The sequence below is a fragment of the Hypomesus nipponensis genome, chromosome 15 (assembly GCF_054491055.1).
Source record: "Hypomesus nipponensis isolate SF chromosome 15, ASM5449105v1, whole genome shotgun sequence".
Taxonomy (NCBI): domain Eukaryota; kingdom Metazoa; phylum Chordata; class Actinopteri; order Osmeriformes; family Osmeridae; genus Hypomesus; species Hypomesus nipponensis.
Window position 1 is genome coordinate 8,412,035 of NC_140375.1, and position 16,730 is coordinate 8,428,764.

The following is a 16,730-nucleotide window of genomic DNA, read 5'->3' on the forward strand; positions in this document are numbered from 1 at the left end:
GGTTGTTTTGATTGACACATCAATTAGGCCAACATTCATTAGGAGAGATGGAGGGTTGAATCAGTGTGCTGTGAGAAGCATACGTCATGACGTGTGCTAATTACAGCTGCTAGGAATTATGAGTGAAGGCATGTGGCAGAGCCAGATATGAATTGGTTGGCCTACTGAAGTAATTACACATGATAATGATGTATGTGTGCTTACATATTGTGTGAGAACAATATATGTTTGTGTCAAATGTCCCAGATATACAGTGGCTCACCCAGTAAACACACCCCTACTTCCCAGCAGTTTGCTGCTGAAGAGAACAAAACAGCAGAAAATCTCAGATTGGCATGGCAATATATAAATGTCACAGTATTTTTCTATTTATGTCTCTCTCTCTCTTTGTCTGTCTATCTGTTTCTCTCTCTCTCTCTCTCTCTCTCTCTCTCTCTCTCTCTCTCTCTCTCTCTCTCTCTCTCTGTCTGTCTGTCTCTCTCTCTTTCTCTGTGTGTGTGTGTGTGTGTCTGTCTTTCTCACGCACACATTTATGAAACAAACAGGCACTATACATTAATTAAATCCCAAATACATGTACATAACTACAAAAAGATATATACATGCATTTATGAATATTTCATTTTAGATATATGAGACGTTTTTAAATTATGTATAGGGATACATTTCAATGCTTTTGAAAGCTCAGGGGAAAAGGTTATGAATTTAATGAATTACATGTCACAGCAGATCAAACATGCACACAGTAGCCAGAGTGATTTCCAGGTTTTGCTGATGGTCACCTTTATACTCAGCTCCATCTGCTCCTCTCACTCGACCTTCCATCCATCTACCCATTCATCCATCAAAGTAGTTCAGCAATTACATCTGTTTACCTTTTCTCCTGACAATACCTAGCCTGTTTTCTCTGTCTTCCCTCCTCCCAATCCCTTCATCTCACAACTACTCCATACATCCTTCCATCCCCTCCTGCCTTACTGTTCTGTTTAATCAATACAGCCTTGCTGCTCTACAGCAGAGCCTTATGTGATTGGCTAATTGCCTTTGGCAGAAGGTGAGAACAGTCTGTCGACAGGGAACCAGGGAGACAAAATGTGCATGTGTGTGTGAGAAAGTGATTGATTGCTTTTCCATGGTGCATGCTATTCTCTTTACCACTGTTTTCTTTCTGATTTGTATTACTCATTGGAATAATAAGGTACACAGATGGACATAAAAAAGGGGACACTTGCTTTGTTTCTAAATCAATCCCAATAAATACTTTATTGAATCAGTACGCTTTCCGATGTCTGGCCACAATGGACAATATGCAAGTGCACCCACTAATTATGAGATGTTGAAAGTATGACGTGCATGAGTCCTAGATGCTTGATTATGACCACCGAAATGTTGTTAGGACAATGCACTTTTGATCCTTGATCTTATGTAGCCTGTTTTATAAATGCGCTATTTGTATGTCTCTTTAAATTAATGTGTCTGCTAAATAAATCCAATATAGCCTAACTGACATTAGTTTCTAAAAGGTTCGAACAGCAAACAAGTGTGTGTAGGCCTACTAGATCTATTTTACATAAAACGACACAAACGTTGAGTACGTTAGCCTAAGCCTACATTATGCACACTGCGGTAAAACCGGGACAGAGAGGACCCATAGGTTTAACTGTTTTGACACATAACTGTTTAGGTAAACTTTTCTTTGGGGGAAAGACTAATTTAACTGGTCGGTCCAGTAAGACCAGATAGCGATTTCTTGAGTAGCCTATGCAGTGTAGCCTACGTCGTGGTGGAAATGCTTCGATTGCCATCGTGCGCTGGGTTCCTGTATTGATTGCGGACTTGCGGAGGCGCTGAGTTTGTCCCTCAAACTACCCTGTAAACTCTCGGGTTGCCAGGTTTCTGATACACACTCTTTATTTTCGCACAGAACGGGGCACGTCCAAGGTGCATGCATTCAATTGGGGGATGTTTCAATCTGGCAAGCCAATTTAATCGCAGTCTGGCTACCACTGTACAGTACAAGTGAGTAAGGCGATAAACCCCTTCAATAAAGCACGGAACTAGAAGTGTTCAGAAAAAAACATCTTGAAATATAGTTAAATATTCCAGTTATCTAGACAGATAGTGTGTTTATGTGATCTGATTGCATCGTCTTTCTGTGAAGTAATCGTGGGTGACAAACTCAACCGTGGGACTACAGGAAGGTAAAATGAGCTCTCGCTTCGACGGACGCCATTGCATTGTTTACATCATACCAAATAGCTAAAATGTCCGAATCAACTCCAATCCCATGGGACGTCCCAAACCGAGGCTTCGATGTTAGGCTGTTTTAACTGTTGTGTGTAAATTCACTATTGAGTCAATCCTTACATTTTTTGTAAGATGTATGTTCATGAAGTCACTTATTAACAACATTAGGCGAGAATGACAGTGTGCGTCTATCGCCCTTTCCTTTTGACTTCTGAGTAGGACAGGTGAGGGAGATGTCACATTACTCATCTTCGCGAGGTTCTTCCCGGAACACCGACTGCAAGGTGTACGTTGGTGATTTGGGCAACGGTGCTGCCAAAGGTGAGCTGGAGAGGGCATTCAGCTACTACGGTCCTCTGCGCAGCGTATGGGTGGCTAGGAACCCACCCGGGTTCGCCTTCGTGGAGTACGAGGATGCGCGAGACGCGGAGGACGCGGTGAAGGGGATGGATGGAAAGTGAGTGTTGATTGTAACTTCAGCGTGTCTGTGGAGAATGTTACTTCATATTTTTGTGTGTTAACTCATCATGTTTTGTTATGTCCCTCCCAGGGTGATGTGTGGCTCTCGAATCCGTGTGGAGTTGTCTACAGGCATGTCCAGAAAGAGTCGCCATGGCCGTCCCAGCCGGCGGCATTTTGACCCCAACGACAGATGTTACCAGTGTGGAGACAGGGGCCACTATGCCTATGACTGCTACCGTTTCAACAAGAGAGGAGGGGGTCGGCGCAGCAGGTGGAGATACTCAGCAAGCTGACTCACACAATTGAACACATACACTAGTGGATACATAGCCTACACACCTGGCACAGCCTCACAGAGACACACAGAAACAGATGAGGGGGGTAACGGTACACAGAAGTCACGGTTTGGAACGTACCACCGTGTTGGCGTCACGGTTCGGTACGAGTTTGATAAAACAGGAAACGGCAACAAATCCCAAATGCTAGGTTTCTTTTCATATTACTTAATGCTGCAGCATAAACTTTGTCAATCTGTTAACAACGTGAACATGGGAACATTTTTCCATTTGGAACTTTTGAGATACAGGTGTTTACAGGTGCAAGTGTTGATTCATTAAACTGTTTCAGATGAACATGAATACGTTTTGCAGGCCTCAGGATCTTTCTGAGGCCTTGTGGTTTTCAGTCAAAGGTGGCAGTTGTGTCTTTCCAATTTGTGCATTAGGAAACCAAATAGGCCAATCACAGCCATGTATTTGCTCCTTAAGACCAACCATTAGTGTGTCTGCCCCTATGGAACAATCACAGCTTTGTGTCTACTCATCTCCTAGGTCACGCTCTCGTTCCCATTCTCGTTCCCGGTCCAGATCTCGTGGTCGCCGATACCGTTCCCGCAGCCGTAGCAACGGACGGTAAGTTCCCATGGGTTACTCCAAGCTTTCTCAACAGGAGTATTCCCCCCCATGAGATCATATACCCTGCAGAGCTGTGTGCGCTCTTGCTCCTGTCTTGATCATGTGACATCTTTCTATTGTAGCAGCCGGCATCGCTCTCCCTCATACTCCAAGCGCAAGAGCAGGTAAGACTGTGACTGCAGATGAACAGGCCTGTTGTCTGTTGTGACTGAGTTAACATGGAGTGCTCCATGTTCCCCTTCCACTAGGTCTGGTTCCCCTACTCGCTCCAAGTCCAGGAGCCCTGTGAGAAGGTGAGTTATCGTCTCCAAATGAGTCAACATGGCTTAGCTAAAGCATTCATACTCTTCTCCTCTGAGAGGCTTTGAGTGGACTCCTGTGGTTTTTTGTTTTTGAATTTATACGGACTTGCTCTTGGCAAGGGGTAGAGAGGACAGCACTGATGAAACATGGACGAAAAGTCCTGCTTCTGTGACATCTCAGGCAATGTGAACGTGATAGGCTAAGAGATGTATTTTCCTGTGTAGTCGCTCCAGGTCTCGCTCCAGGTCAGCTCCCCGGGGCAGAGGGCGCCCGGCCTCCCGCTCTCGTTCCCCCTCCCCCAGTCGCAAGAGGACCAGGTAAGCCCTTCTCCCCCTCTCCTTAGTCTCTATGCCTCCATATGTTTTAACTGTCTGTCCTCCAGCTCCTGTTCCTAACACTACTGTTAATCTACAGTTGCTTTGGATGTTTTAGAATGTTTTTTTTTATGTGATTCCATGAGGAGACGCCGAAGAAAAGCCCCCCCCCTTGTCCCCGCCCTCCCGTACTCAGTGTTGACAGTTGAAAGTTGTAGTGTGCTAGCCTTCAATGGGGTGTTCTTGGGTAAGGGTTAGGGTGGCAGACACTTCTCCTTCCTTCCACTTCCGGCTGTCGGCCTCCTCTACCGGAAGACTGTCCTCTCTCCCAACGGCAGTGCTGAGCGATCCCACCCTCCCACCCCCCATCACCTAGAGAGTCCTGACTGCTGCTGGAGATGGATGGAGGAAAGATGGGGACCCTGGGGCCAGATAGAAGATAGAGATGAGATAGGAACTGTCCTTTATCTGCTTTGTAGTCTTTAAGCTTGTTTAATACTTTTGGATATGACTACTTCACTACACTGAAAGGCAGTGAGAAGCTGCAGTCTCAGAAAAAGGGGCGGGGGATGTTTTAGGGGGTGGCTAGTGGGGGGCAGGATTGTAAAAGTTGGAGGCATGAGATGGAATGAGAGATGGAGGGAGAGTGGGGGGGGGGGTCTTCTCTTTTCTCTTCTTCAGATCCCTCCATACAGCCTCAGTTTGACTAGTTCTTCAGAGAGAGAACCTCACGCCCCCCCCCTCCCCTCCACCCTCCCCCTTCCTCCTCCTCAGTGGTGACTAGACAGCGGTGACCTGCAGTGGGCCTGTGTGTTTTCATTTCCTTTTAAAGCGAGTGGATGAGCCCAGGGTCAGCCTGGTGGTGTGTGCGTCCAGCCGGAGGGTGACCACAGCTGGCCAGACACCCGCCCAGTCAGCCTGGCCTTCCCCTCCACTGCGGGGGGTTTAGAGAGAGGTCGACCTTCCGTCCGACCGGCTACAGATCCCGACTGACAGACGCACCCACCCACCCTGCCTGCACACACACAGTTGTTCCAAAGCACGCGTCCCTCCCAGAGTCAGCCAGAATCAGCCAGCGGCAGATGAGAACACCGCTGAGCTCCGTTCAGACGACCAGTTAAACCCCCTACTACAGTCCCTACCTACCTACCTACCTGCCTGAGGGCTTAGCTTCTGAGAGGGAGACGAGAGATCAGACTTCAAGACCCTCCGAGTGTGTCTTCCAGTTCTAGCATCCGTCGCTTCTCTGTTCATGTTGTATCTGCCACTGTCTCCAAAGGTAACCAAACCTAAAACAACAACAAGTTGAAATTATGTCATTTGATTTGGTCAAAACACATGGGACTTGCCTAGTTTGTCTGATACTGTCCCTAACTTTACTTTACAGACACACACTAACTCTAAACCACTGTTGGGCATGCACAGTAAGGTTTTGTGCGTGTGTGTGTGCGTGTATGTTTGTGTGTGATGAGAGAAAGTTGGTGTGAATTTCAAATGACACCTAATTTGGTTCAATTCCACATTTTATTGACACTACTGTCCAATCACATGTGATACTGGTATCATATAACCGTAGTAATAACTCAATTTACACTACTAATACTTTTAAAAGACAGGAGATATCTCAGTGGTGGCTTTGTACATACAATATTTGCTTAACATGGTCACGGCGGCCTAGATTGGACCACAATGGTAGGTTTACATTGGAGAGTAAGTCAAATGTCTACACTGTGGTGATATTAAGTTAACAATGCAGGGGTCATTGGGTTTCTGTACAGACTTGGACTTGTGTGTCAAAGGAAAGCTGATTCGTTTCATCATTGATATGGTTGTAGGGACTAAGGAGTGATTATTGGTTAGGGGAGTTGTGTTTGAGTTAGTGACTGTCCTCTGCTCCTGCCCAATCTGGAAGGCCTTGGCCTTTATGTTTTGTTTTTTGTATGTGGTCATTTAGACTCGTCATGGACTCTCAACAGACTGCCCTCCATTTCCTTGATCTCAGGGACTTCTGCCATACAATGGGGGTCACCCTCTGATGTTTAAGGTTACAGGACCTTTATCACACATGTTCACATAAGCACTGGCAGGCCTTAGACAAGGCAGCCCCCCAGCCATTATGTGTTCTACTAGTTGCACTGACACTTGTTTCCGGTGCGCTGGAAAGATGAAGGACTTTGGCCTTCAAATGACTTGATGACCTGGGTACAACTGCTTTGCCATCGGATATTAAGCCTCCTGGTCCAGGGAAATGGGCTGTGGTAGGTCTGAGAGCCATGTGAGACAGGCAGGCCAGCAAGCAGGGTTGGTGTTGGGTTGGGTTACAGACAGGGGTCAGTTGGTTATAGTTGTGAGAAAGTTGGCAGGCCCTCTCTTACCAGGCCCTCACCCTCCTGTCTGGTGTGTTACAGTCGTTCCAGATCGGCCAGCCCAAAGAGGAGCCAGACCCCGGGGGACTGAACCAGGAAGAAAGCCCCACCCACAAATCAATCTGTTCTCACAGCCCAGCAGCTTGTCAAGGATTTCTTTCTTGATTTTTTGCATATATGTGTTTGAATTGCTATGTCAATGTGATTTGTTTCCTCTTTGTACCTGTAATAAGAGTAATCTGTTGGCTTCAAACCTGCGTCTGAATCGCCCAAACAAGCATTCTTATTACCCCGACCTGCATGCCTCACCTGATGATTACGATGTCACATTCCTCGTGCAGATGTTTCCCATGTCTACGTCTACTGCCCTTTTTAATTACTCAAATCAGTTCTAGTAAATAATTTTCATGATTTATTGGATTTCTTTAGAAACGATCTCTGTTTGTATTTGATCTAGATTCAGAGTGAGATTAAGTTCTAGTGTTGTGTTGGGCTTTGTTGTTCTGTTCAGTTAAAGCTGTTCCAGTTTGCAAGCAGTAGCAGTTTATTTTGAAATAAATCTGTACACAGATGTTTTTGTGTTCTTTTTTAGAATCTAAGGAATGATACTGTTGCCATTATGTTTCCCTTTGTATATAAACTGCCACCTGGGTGTTGAGAAGGTGAGACAAGTTGGAAGAACCCTGGAGTGATGTTGTTTTCCTGGTATATAAAGCACAGATGCCCAAGGTTTCTACTAGTTGATGCCGGGGTGACATGTACTTTGGGCTCGTTGGGTTTATTTATCTGAGTATCTGGATAACTACATTTACCTTTACCTTGCTTCTTTTCAACCTTTATAAGTTTCACCAAAACAATGGGCCTAGTCGTATCAGACACTACAGAAGCACAGATTGCATCTGTTGATAGAAATATAAATGGTTTCCTTTTTTTAATGAAACTGGCTGCTTTAATTTTACAAGCGGTATTTGACTGAGGATATGGTTTTCCAATCATGAAACGCCAGGATCTATACTGAGCATTGCCATTGGGTCACGATTGAGATGATTTTGAAATAGACGTAAGAGGTAAGCCAATTGGAGCACGCCGTGACTCTATGAGGCGTGTCCATTGGAGTGTCGTTTTCTTGACTTTTCCGTCCATTTCGCTCCGTCACCACTATCAACCTTTTTAACTGGGACAACATGGCTACGCAGACGGGCCGTTATTACAGCGAAGGCGGTAGGGCAACGAAAAGACAAAAAACCGACAACGACGGAATGGCCACAGTAAGTGATGACTAAATATCCCTATACGAGTAATATATCACGCTGCATTCATAAGCTATATTTAAACCTTTTGCATTTAATAAACCAATCCAACTCATCATAGATATAACGCGATGGTTCATGGATTTCGTAGCTATCTGTAGCTAGCTGTCGGCCAGCTAGCAGAAGCTTGCTTAGTATCCACGCGAGCTGCCAAAATATCGAAAAAGCATTTGACTCAGGATGCGTTATTGGACCTGCTTTCGATTTACTCTTGTGTACTAATGCAAGTGAGACCGTGATAGTTTACCCTCGGAAGTCTATTCGTGGTTACTAAAGCAGATTGTTGATGTGAATGAATGGGGTGCAATTCAAGCCACGCCATATGGACTGAATGTTAGCTCGCCAGCAAGCGTGAGCTAGCTACCGTACCGCTTTGTTGAAACGTTATCGGCATCCGGGGAAGAAGTCGACGCAATGAACGGCCAAGTATATTTATTGTCTCGTACTGTGTTGACTAGATTTACGATGATAAAACTATGCATGACCTTAACCATTTTAGGCATTTCAGATTGACTTTATTCAAATTTTGTTGAACAACCCCTCCCCCACGGGGTTCGGCCTCGGGGTTCATTGTACGCCTATGTCCTCATTGTTTCAAAACATCTTTGTTCGTAACCGTAGTAGTTTGTTATAATTCTACCTAAAGTGCAATATTTTAGAGTACATTCACGGCATTCTGGAAGTTGACTTTCTTTATAACGATGCCCTACAAGCCAGTGATTAGTAGTCTGTACTGCGGCCTTGACCAAACGCTTTCGTAAAATGATAAGTGGATTTAAGTTTCTCTCATGTTTGCAGGAGGGCTATGATGACCCACACAAGACCCTTCCTTCCGTGGTGGTGCACGTGAGGGGGCTGGTTGATGGTATCACAGAAGCGGACCTTGTGGAGGCCCTGCAAGAGTTTGGCCCAATCAGGTGAGCAACTACAGGTCGATGGTAACACTAACTTGGTGTCTGTGATTTGTTTTGACATATGGAATGCGTCATAGTTGGTCTAACGGGAAATACAATGCTGCTTTATCTCAGGAATGATTCATGCGTTAAGAAATGTTGGTGTTGTCAGAGGACCTGATCTGACCCTGTGACTTGACTGTATTCTTTTCTTTTTTTGTATACATTGATTAGTCTTTTTAATGTTTGAATCCCCCTAAAATGTCCTTCCATGTGGTTAGATTAAGTACTCTGCCTGGCAGTGTTATTTCTACCAGTGTTGTCTGAGCTGTGCAGTGTTAACAGCACCCTCATCTCTTCTCAGCTATGTGGTGGTGATGCCCAAGAAGCGCCAGGCCCTGGTGGAGTACGAGGATATGAATGGCTCGTCCACTGCCGTCACCTACGCTAACGACAACCAGGTGTACATTGCTGGACACCCGGCCTTCATCAACTACTCCACCAGCCAGAAGATCTCCCGGCCTGGAGACCCGGATGACGCCCGTAGCGTCAACAACGTCCTCCTGCTCACCATTATGAACCCCATCTATCCAGTCACCACGGTAACGGCACAGTCTAATCCCCACATTGTGTGAATTATTGTCTTGTTTGTTTTGTAAAAATGCACGTCTATAATGTGGTTTTCAGGACGTCCTCTATACCATCTGCAACAATTGTGGCCCCGTCCAAAGGATCGTCATCTTCAGGAAGAATGGTGTCCAGGCCATGGTTGAATATCCTTTTTAAAACTCCAAGGTTTCGGCCATTTGTAACAAGTGCAGGTCCATTGGAATTATTTGTTCCTGCTTCCGTTTGACTCTCCCCAGTGTCTTATCCAAACCTCCTAATAAACTGCCTGCTAATCTTTTTGAATGTCTGGCCTATAGGCATTGGGTCTTGCCTTTTATAAAAAGGGGTGATTTGATGTGGGTGAATGTAGGAGAAATGTAATTATTGTACCTGTATAAAAGATAGTGATGGCAGCATGATGTAGGAACGTTGGCTTTCAATGCAATGCTCCCCCTGGTTTTAGATGGGTTGGCTTACCTCGACTCCACTTTTTATACAACCTCAGGATTTCTTAGCGAAGCTGACAAGGTCACAAAATACTTCAGTTGTGTTAAGAGTCTGGGAATGTTATTGTTTTTACACTGGCTGTATATATAAACACGGGTAATAACAGTGTGTTTTAAAGGAACTAGTGTTCAGTACCTGTATGAAACATGCTCTAGCCTGTGGCCTTGCTCCCTCTTGTCTGTTCCTTGATTCCCTCGCTCCACGTTTGACTCTGTGCAGAGTGCACAGCGAGCCAAAGCTTCCCTCAATGGAGCCGACATCTACTCTGGCTGCTGCACCCTGAAGATTGAATATGCCAAGGTGAGCACATACAACCCCTCCACACACTAATAAACGGCTACCTGTACAGACCTGCTATTTACAACAAGTTCTATAACATTTACGATCCTGTTGTACTCAACAGACAAGATAGCAGGCCAGGTGTTGTAATACTGTTGGGGTGTCATCAATTTTTCATATTTTTTTCCCTTTAGCCGACACGCCTTAATGTCTTCAAGAATGACCAGGACACATGGGACTATACCAACCCCAACCTTGGTGCCCAAGGTAACACACCTGTCCAACTGGTCTTTTTTGTCACTACCCAGCACCCTTAGTGCCACTGGGGGAGGGGAGGGTAGAGCTTCCAGAATAGCACCACTCAGCATAGATGGTACTCAAGGCTGGACCCTCAGTTCTGTGTCTTACATATGGCTTGTAATGGATTGGCTATACTGTTTGGGCTAGCACTGTTACAAGCCAGGAACGGGGAGCTGGTAAATGGAAGGTTCAGCCAGAGGATGTTGAGTCTTGTCTCAGTGGTGTTATGACTGAGGCATTTGAGGGGTTGTACTGACAAACAACAAGTATGCTAAGAGCAGCTGGAATCGTGGATGGACAGCTTTATGAGCTGCTTAATCTGACCAGTCCAAAAACATGCTGATATTGTGTCTGCACTAAGGTTGTAGACGGTGCCGCAGGAAACCGAAGGGAGAATAAATGCACTATGCATATCAGAATGTAGCATGTGATCTTCCTGTCTGGAATACTAGTGTACTTATTTTCTAGAATGAGATGAACCGCATTGGTCTAAGTTTAGCTTCTACCATTTCATAAGACGAGAAGGGCAGGTTTTCTTTTAAGGAAGTTCCAGTTCATGATTGGCATTCCACCTATATGACACAAACGTACATAAGCCATGCCCTCATAGTTTGCGGTGACGCCTGGCAGCTGCTTATTATTTTGCTGCTGCCTGATTCCTTGGACATACTTTTTAGGCTGACTACAATGTATTCATAGTCTTAAAGCAGGTACTTAGTTCCTTTGTTATGCACCAGTCACTTTTGAATCCTCCACCGCCTCCCAACATCCAGCTGCTCCTACCACACCTGCTGTCCAGGTGGTCAGGGCTGTCCTTCACTGACTCATCTCCCTCTCCCTGCCCTGGGGAACAACAACACATTTCCATGCTCTCTTGGGGGAGAGTCAGACACATTGTTGACTAAATCAATACTACGTCTAAGGACACATCCAGTCTCTTTAGTGATCTAAGGAACACTGCACAGTCCATCCACGCACCCCCTCCGACATTGAGCCAAGAGGTAGACTGCAACAAGATGTTGAGACCAGAGACACTCCCTTCAACACAGTCGTACAACTGACTGACACCCCCCATGCCTCTCCACCACCCGAGTCTCGTCATTTCAACCTCAGCAACATAATCTACAGATCCAAGAAGACACGCTGTTCCTTCCACAGTACAACACATTGTTCATTCTGGCTGGGGTGGGGGGGGAGTCGGGGTTGTTTGTACCTCTCAACCGCCCGGTTCCCTCCCCTTCCTGCCCCACTCCCAGTTGTGACCTCAAGTGAGATGCCAGACACATTGAAACACTGCTCCTCTTCCTCCTCCACCCAACAACCCACACCTGCGTCATCATCACCACCACCGTAAACCACTGATGACATGGAACCCTTGTCTGTGCGGTCGATTTGGAAGGCAGACAAAGACAGACTCACTTAGTGACAGATGGAGCAGAGCAAAACACCACAACTGATCAACCATACTGATTGTCAACCAGTCGTTCAGCACCCATGGCCTGTCCTGGCGGTCTCTCAACCGGCCTGTTTCAGGACTGGGGGGGATGGTATGGGCCATCTCACACTTTTGTTCCAGGTGTTTATCAACACATCAATGGGACACTGTTTACTTCACAACTACATCACCCAGAATCCGTCACTCCACTCCTCTGATGTCGATGATTCCACTGATTCCATTGGTCAGGCCGCAGCCTATAAAAGCTGATGAAGACGACACTGCTGACAACACGCCCCCCCCAAGTATGCAGGCACATTCAGGCAGGCCTACTCTGACCCACAGATACCTACCTATGCACCACATCATGGACTCGGGTGTTTTCTTATACCTCTATTCTCTCCTCTCCTCCTCCTTCCTGTTCTGACTACATACTTTCCTGTCTAGCTCACCCCTTTCTGAAATACAGCTCCATTGTGAGATGTTGGCATCCTGTTAGCACCTGTGTAACACCTTCCATGTGATGCAGGTGTGGCAATTTACGCCTAGAGAGGACCCTGCCTCCCCAATCTGGGAATTTTACCCAGTGGTCGTCCAATGGTAAGCAGGATAAGCCACTCGGAGGACGGAGCAACTGGGGCAATTACTGCTTGATAAAGGATTCAAGGAAGTCCCAAAGGTGAAAACGGTGCTCTTGTGCCCCACCCCCAAGAGGATGGGAGTGAGTGGATGGATGGATGAAACAAACATGGATGGAGAGATAGGAGAGGTTCCAAGTTACTGCCAATGTTGTGCCTATGCTGTAAGTAATCTGCTCCCCCTGTCTGGGAAACAGTAGCAGCACAACACCTGCAACACTCAAGATTCTCCTCACCACATCATTTTCAAGTGACTCCATTTTAGACCCTAATCACTTTATTTTCTTTTGTGGGCGGGTTTTCTTTTTTTGCTGCCAAGACTCTGCAAATGGAGCCTACAATGTTGTCCTGCATTTGTTTGTCCTCTGGTTTTTCCTCATGTCTGTTGCCAGGATTGTATTTTGCCCTTTAGTTGCGCCAGGTTGAAGTTGGTGTATGGGTGCTGGGGGGTGCATATGTGCCAAACTGTATCAATTTCCTATGTCCAATTACCTAAATTAATAAAGCTTGTGTTTTAAAAGTACAGTTTACTCGAAATGCAAATGAACGTTTGCCACTTGGGTAGTAGTAGTGCTGTTTATTTAAGGGCAGGGTGTTGATATGCATTTTGTGTAATCTACCCCTTTAAAAATGGTTTATTGCTTGAATGCAATCCGGCCTGAGATGTTAAGACATCACTGTCGTTAGTACAGCAGGTGTTGCAGTAAGCGAGCGCTGACCCCGTTCTGATGTGGACAAAGCAGTGTTTTGATAGCGTTGTCCTGATTTGATGTGTTGCCAGTGTGTTGTGATGTTGAGGTGGATTTACCTGAGTTTGACTCTATTATGTGTACCTGTACAGATGCTGAGGCTGATGGAAATGGGAGCAATTCAGGTGTGTGTACAAAACCGTTAGTTGGGTATCCTATCCCCCCCTCCCCTCCACCCCTTTCACACACCACCAATTCAAATCCCATGCCCTGTTTCTTGGCCACTTATTTGAAACCAATATTAACCAAGCTGTTGTCTTTTTGTTCTAGTCATTCTAGGGCTAAAGAATTTGGCATGTTGGTTGTAGCCTAGCATCAGGACTGTTTAGTTTGATAACGTATGTTATTCCAGTTCTTAAATGATAGCACATTTAGCATAGATGTAGCGTGTTATAGAACTACAGTACTGGTTTGGTTTTTGGGTATTGCTGCAGCAATCCGTGCTAAGCATCGCTCCCTACTCAGATCGCATTAATGAACTGATGTTTACGCAAGTGATTCCTGGTGTGGAAGTTCTGATGTAATCTGTATTTGTCACAGAGGGGTCAATGTCACAATACCCTAGCTGAGAAATATGGAACACTTGGCATTGCAGTTTTTGTGTTAGTCTGGCAGAACTCGACGCTTATGGTTAAATGTGCTCCTTTTAGATTGGTTGGTTGTTTTCACTAGGAATCCATCTATACTGTCTCTGAACTGGCAAATCAACCGTCTGTCCCTTCCTTCACATCTATCACTTTCTTTCTCCATATCCTCTTCCTGCTTCTCTCCCTGTGCCTTACTTCTCAGATGTGAATGCCAACCCCAACAAGCGGCAGAGACAGCCTGCTCTGCTGGGAGACCACCCTCCAGAGTACGGTAAGCCTCAGGCTCCTGGGGACCACACTACTGAGCTGTCCCCCCGCAAAAGTCAGCCATTTTCTTTAAATGATTATAATGGGACCAATACAATTCTGTAAGGCGATCAGGTTCCCCCACAGTGGCAGCTAAAGTGGTGCTGTGTAGTCAAACTCTGTGTAGGCAGTTCCTCACAACTTTAGTTGCGTGCTCTGTGTGCCAGTCTAAAGTGACCATGGCCAGCAAAATGCCTTTAGTTGACCTCTGGCTCCGCCTCTGTTACGGTCATGTCTCCTATTCGTGCAGGTGGACAGGGTGGGTACGGCTACGGATACGACGAGAGCTATGGCCCACCGCCCCACGAGGGCCGCCGTATGGGCCCACCAATGAGAGGGCGTGGTGGGCGCGGCGGCTACGGTGCCCCTGGCTATGGACCCCCTCCCCCGCCCCCTGGCGAGTACAGTGCTCACGCAGACTCTCCCGTTGTCATGGTGTACGGCCTGGAGGCTCTCAAGATGAACGCAGACAGAGTCTTCAATGTCTTCTGTCTCTATGGCAATGTCGAGAGGGTGAGTTTGAATGTGTAGGCACGCCTGCAGTAGCAATCTTTGATACTTTGGAGTTGTCATGTCTCTTCCTGAAGAGTAGGACAGAAGCTCTCCATTTGGACAGTTGAGTGGCCAATTAAATAAATGTTAGTACGAGTACCCTTTAATATCTGGTGACACTTCTCTAACCCCTGCCCCCACCACCACCAGGTGAAGTTCATGAAGAGCAAACCTGGAGCAGCCATGGTGGAGATGGGAGACTGCTATGCTGTTGACCGTGCCATCACCCACCTCAACAACAACTTCCTGTTTGGACAGAAGCTGAACGTGTGGTGAGGATGCCCACTGTAGCTAGACATGGCTCTAGACGCCTCCGTGTCTCCCTCACCTGTTCTCTTCACTCATTTACTTCTCCTCATTAGATTATTTTGTCAAGTTGCGATATGTATCACAAAGTTTTAGTTAGTTCCTGATGTTCACTAATCCACCTGCCTCACCTCTCCAGTGTGTCCAAGCAGCAGGCCATCATGCCAGGACAGTCCTACGAGCTGGAAGACGGTTCCACCAGTTTCAAAGATTTCCATGGTTCCCGTAACAACCGCTTCACCTCCCCCGAGCAGGCTGCCAAGAACCGCATCCAGCACCCCAGTAACGTGCTGCACTTCTTTAACGCCCAGCCCGACGCCTCCGTCGAGGTCTTCTCCCAGGTGGGTGCCCCAGAGGGGCCTTAAAAAAAGTCACATGGAACAGTCACATGCTAGATTGTTCTTTACATGTATTGTTTTGCTATATCATAGCATTTTTGTCGTTGGGATGTAATTTGGTGTCGATTGCAGTCTGCTTTGCTTGTTCCACTCGTTTCTAACCAGCTGTGGTGCTTTTTTTCTTTTCTAGATCTGTGAAGAACTGGGTGTCAAGAGTCCCATCAACATCAAATTGTTCACAGGAAAGGGTGTGACTTAGTTTTCTTCAGTATAATTGTATCTATATGCTGGTGTACCCATGTTCTAATGCTTTTGTTTGGTGGAGCAGGAGGGGCAGCAACCAGCGAGCGCAGCTCTTCAGGCTTGCTGGAGTGGGAGTCCATCAACGATGCCATGGAGGCCCTGTCCATGATGAACCACTACCAGATGAAAAACTCCAGTACGTCCTCACGTTAGTCCCTTTCTTCTTTGCCCATTCCGCTGGGCCCGTATCAGCCTTGCAACAGTCTACACATAAGCCTTGTTACAGTCTCAAAGCCGACAGCAGTGTAAAAGCCTACCCGTAGAATGTAATGTACTGATCAGTTAAACCTATTTTGTACCTAACACTTTCTGTATGTCTCCCCTCAGCTGGACCTTACCCCTACACCCTCAAGCTGTGTTTCTCAACTGCGCAGCACACAAACTGAGCCCATTCTGGCCATCGCCATGGAGATCGTTCTAACCTATATCCCTACAGCTCCATTTCACATTGTGTTCTTTCCAGACTGTTAGTTGTAGGGAGTTTGTGTGTCTGCAGTCATGCCCTCCTGTCCTTATTCTTTGGTATTATTAACATCATAAAAGATGGATTAAATGTGATAAATGTTGTGGATAAACAATTTTTATGCCTGGCGGATGATTAAGAACATGCTATTTGTAATGTTGTTTTGAAAATTTTACAATAGCTCTCCCATGTTGAATCGTTGCTTTTGTTTTATTTTTTATTATTGCTGTCTGCTCAGTACTGCACCTGCGTACACAAACATGTCCATGTCCATTTGTTGAGGAGGGAGAGTGCTTCTTTTGTTGTAAGAAAAATTAAAAACCAATTTGAATTAAAGCTTGTCTGCTTTCTCCAGTTAATGGTTTTACATGGCTTAATGTTTTTGTGACAAGAGATCAGAAAATTCAGATGTAATTGTGACTCTCTGAAAAAAACAGTGGAAGTAAGGTAGTTACCGTAAATCCTCAAATAAAGACCGGGATTCAATTAGAGGCCGGGCTTCAGATAGTAGCCGGGGGCGTGGTCTATACATACAAATAAAGGCCGGGC

At 46.0% G+C, this 16,730-nt stretch overlaps 2 protein-coding genes across 13 annotated transcripts; both read left to right on the forward strand.

The window, feature by feature from the left end:
* Window positions 1-1,918: 1,918 nt before the first annotated feature.
* Window positions 1,919-7,178, forward strand: LOC146257325 (uncharacterized). 5 transcript variants are annotated; one of them, XM_084673623.1, is made up of 10 exons: window positions 1,919-2,019; window positions 2,162-2,201; window positions 2,467-2,704; window positions 2,798-2,980; window positions 3,540-3,620; window positions 3,746-3,787; window positions 3,872-3,916; window positions 4,151-4,243; window positions 5,073-5,519; window positions 6,649-7,178. In XM_084673623.1, the coding sequence occupies exons 3-9, from the start codon at window positions 2,481-2,483 to the stop codon at window positions 5,125-5,127; spliced, it is 723 nt and encodes a 240-aa protein (XP_084529749.1). In that variant the 5' UTR covers window positions 1,919-2,019; window positions 2,162-2,201; window positions 2,467-2,480; the 3' UTR covers window positions 5,128-5,519; window positions 6,649-7,178. The 5 variants fall into 5 exon arrangements, with proteins under 5 accessions (XP_084529749.1, XP_084529751.1, XP_084529748.1 ...); XM_084673625.1 differs by having other exon boundaries at window positions 1,966-2,201; window positions 3,749-3,787; XM_084673622.1 differs by having other exon boundaries at window positions 1,968-2,201.
* Window positions 7,179-7,717: 539 nt separating this feature from the next.
* On the forward strand, window positions 7,718-16,517 carry LOC146257326 (heterogeneous nuclear ribonucleoprotein L-like). 8 transcript variants are annotated; one of them, XM_084673613.1, is made up of 14 exons: window positions 7,718-7,874; window positions 8,715-8,833; window positions 9,174-9,411; window positions 9,497-9,582; window positions 10,129-10,225; window positions 10,399-10,471; window positions 13,419-13,451; window positions 14,116-14,184; window positions 14,470-14,732; window positions 14,922-15,043; window positions 15,217-15,418; window positions 15,606-15,663; window positions 15,744-15,866; window positions 16,046-16,517. In XM_084673613.1, the coding sequence occupies exons 1-14, from the start codon at window positions 7,791-7,793 to the stop codon at window positions 16,102-16,104; spliced, it is 1,626 nt and encodes a 541-aa protein (XP_084529739.1). In that variant the 5' UTR covers window positions 7,718-7,790; the 3' UTR covers window positions 16,105-16,517. The 8 variants fall into 8 exon arrangements, with proteins under 8 accessions (XP_084529739.1, XP_084529741.1, XP_084529740.1 ...); XM_084673615.1 differs by having other exon boundaries at window positions 15,744-15,854; XM_084673614.1 differs by having other exon boundaries at window positions 15,606-15,654; window positions 15,741-15,866.
* The last annotated feature ends 213 nt before the right edge of the window (window positions 16,518-16,730 follow it).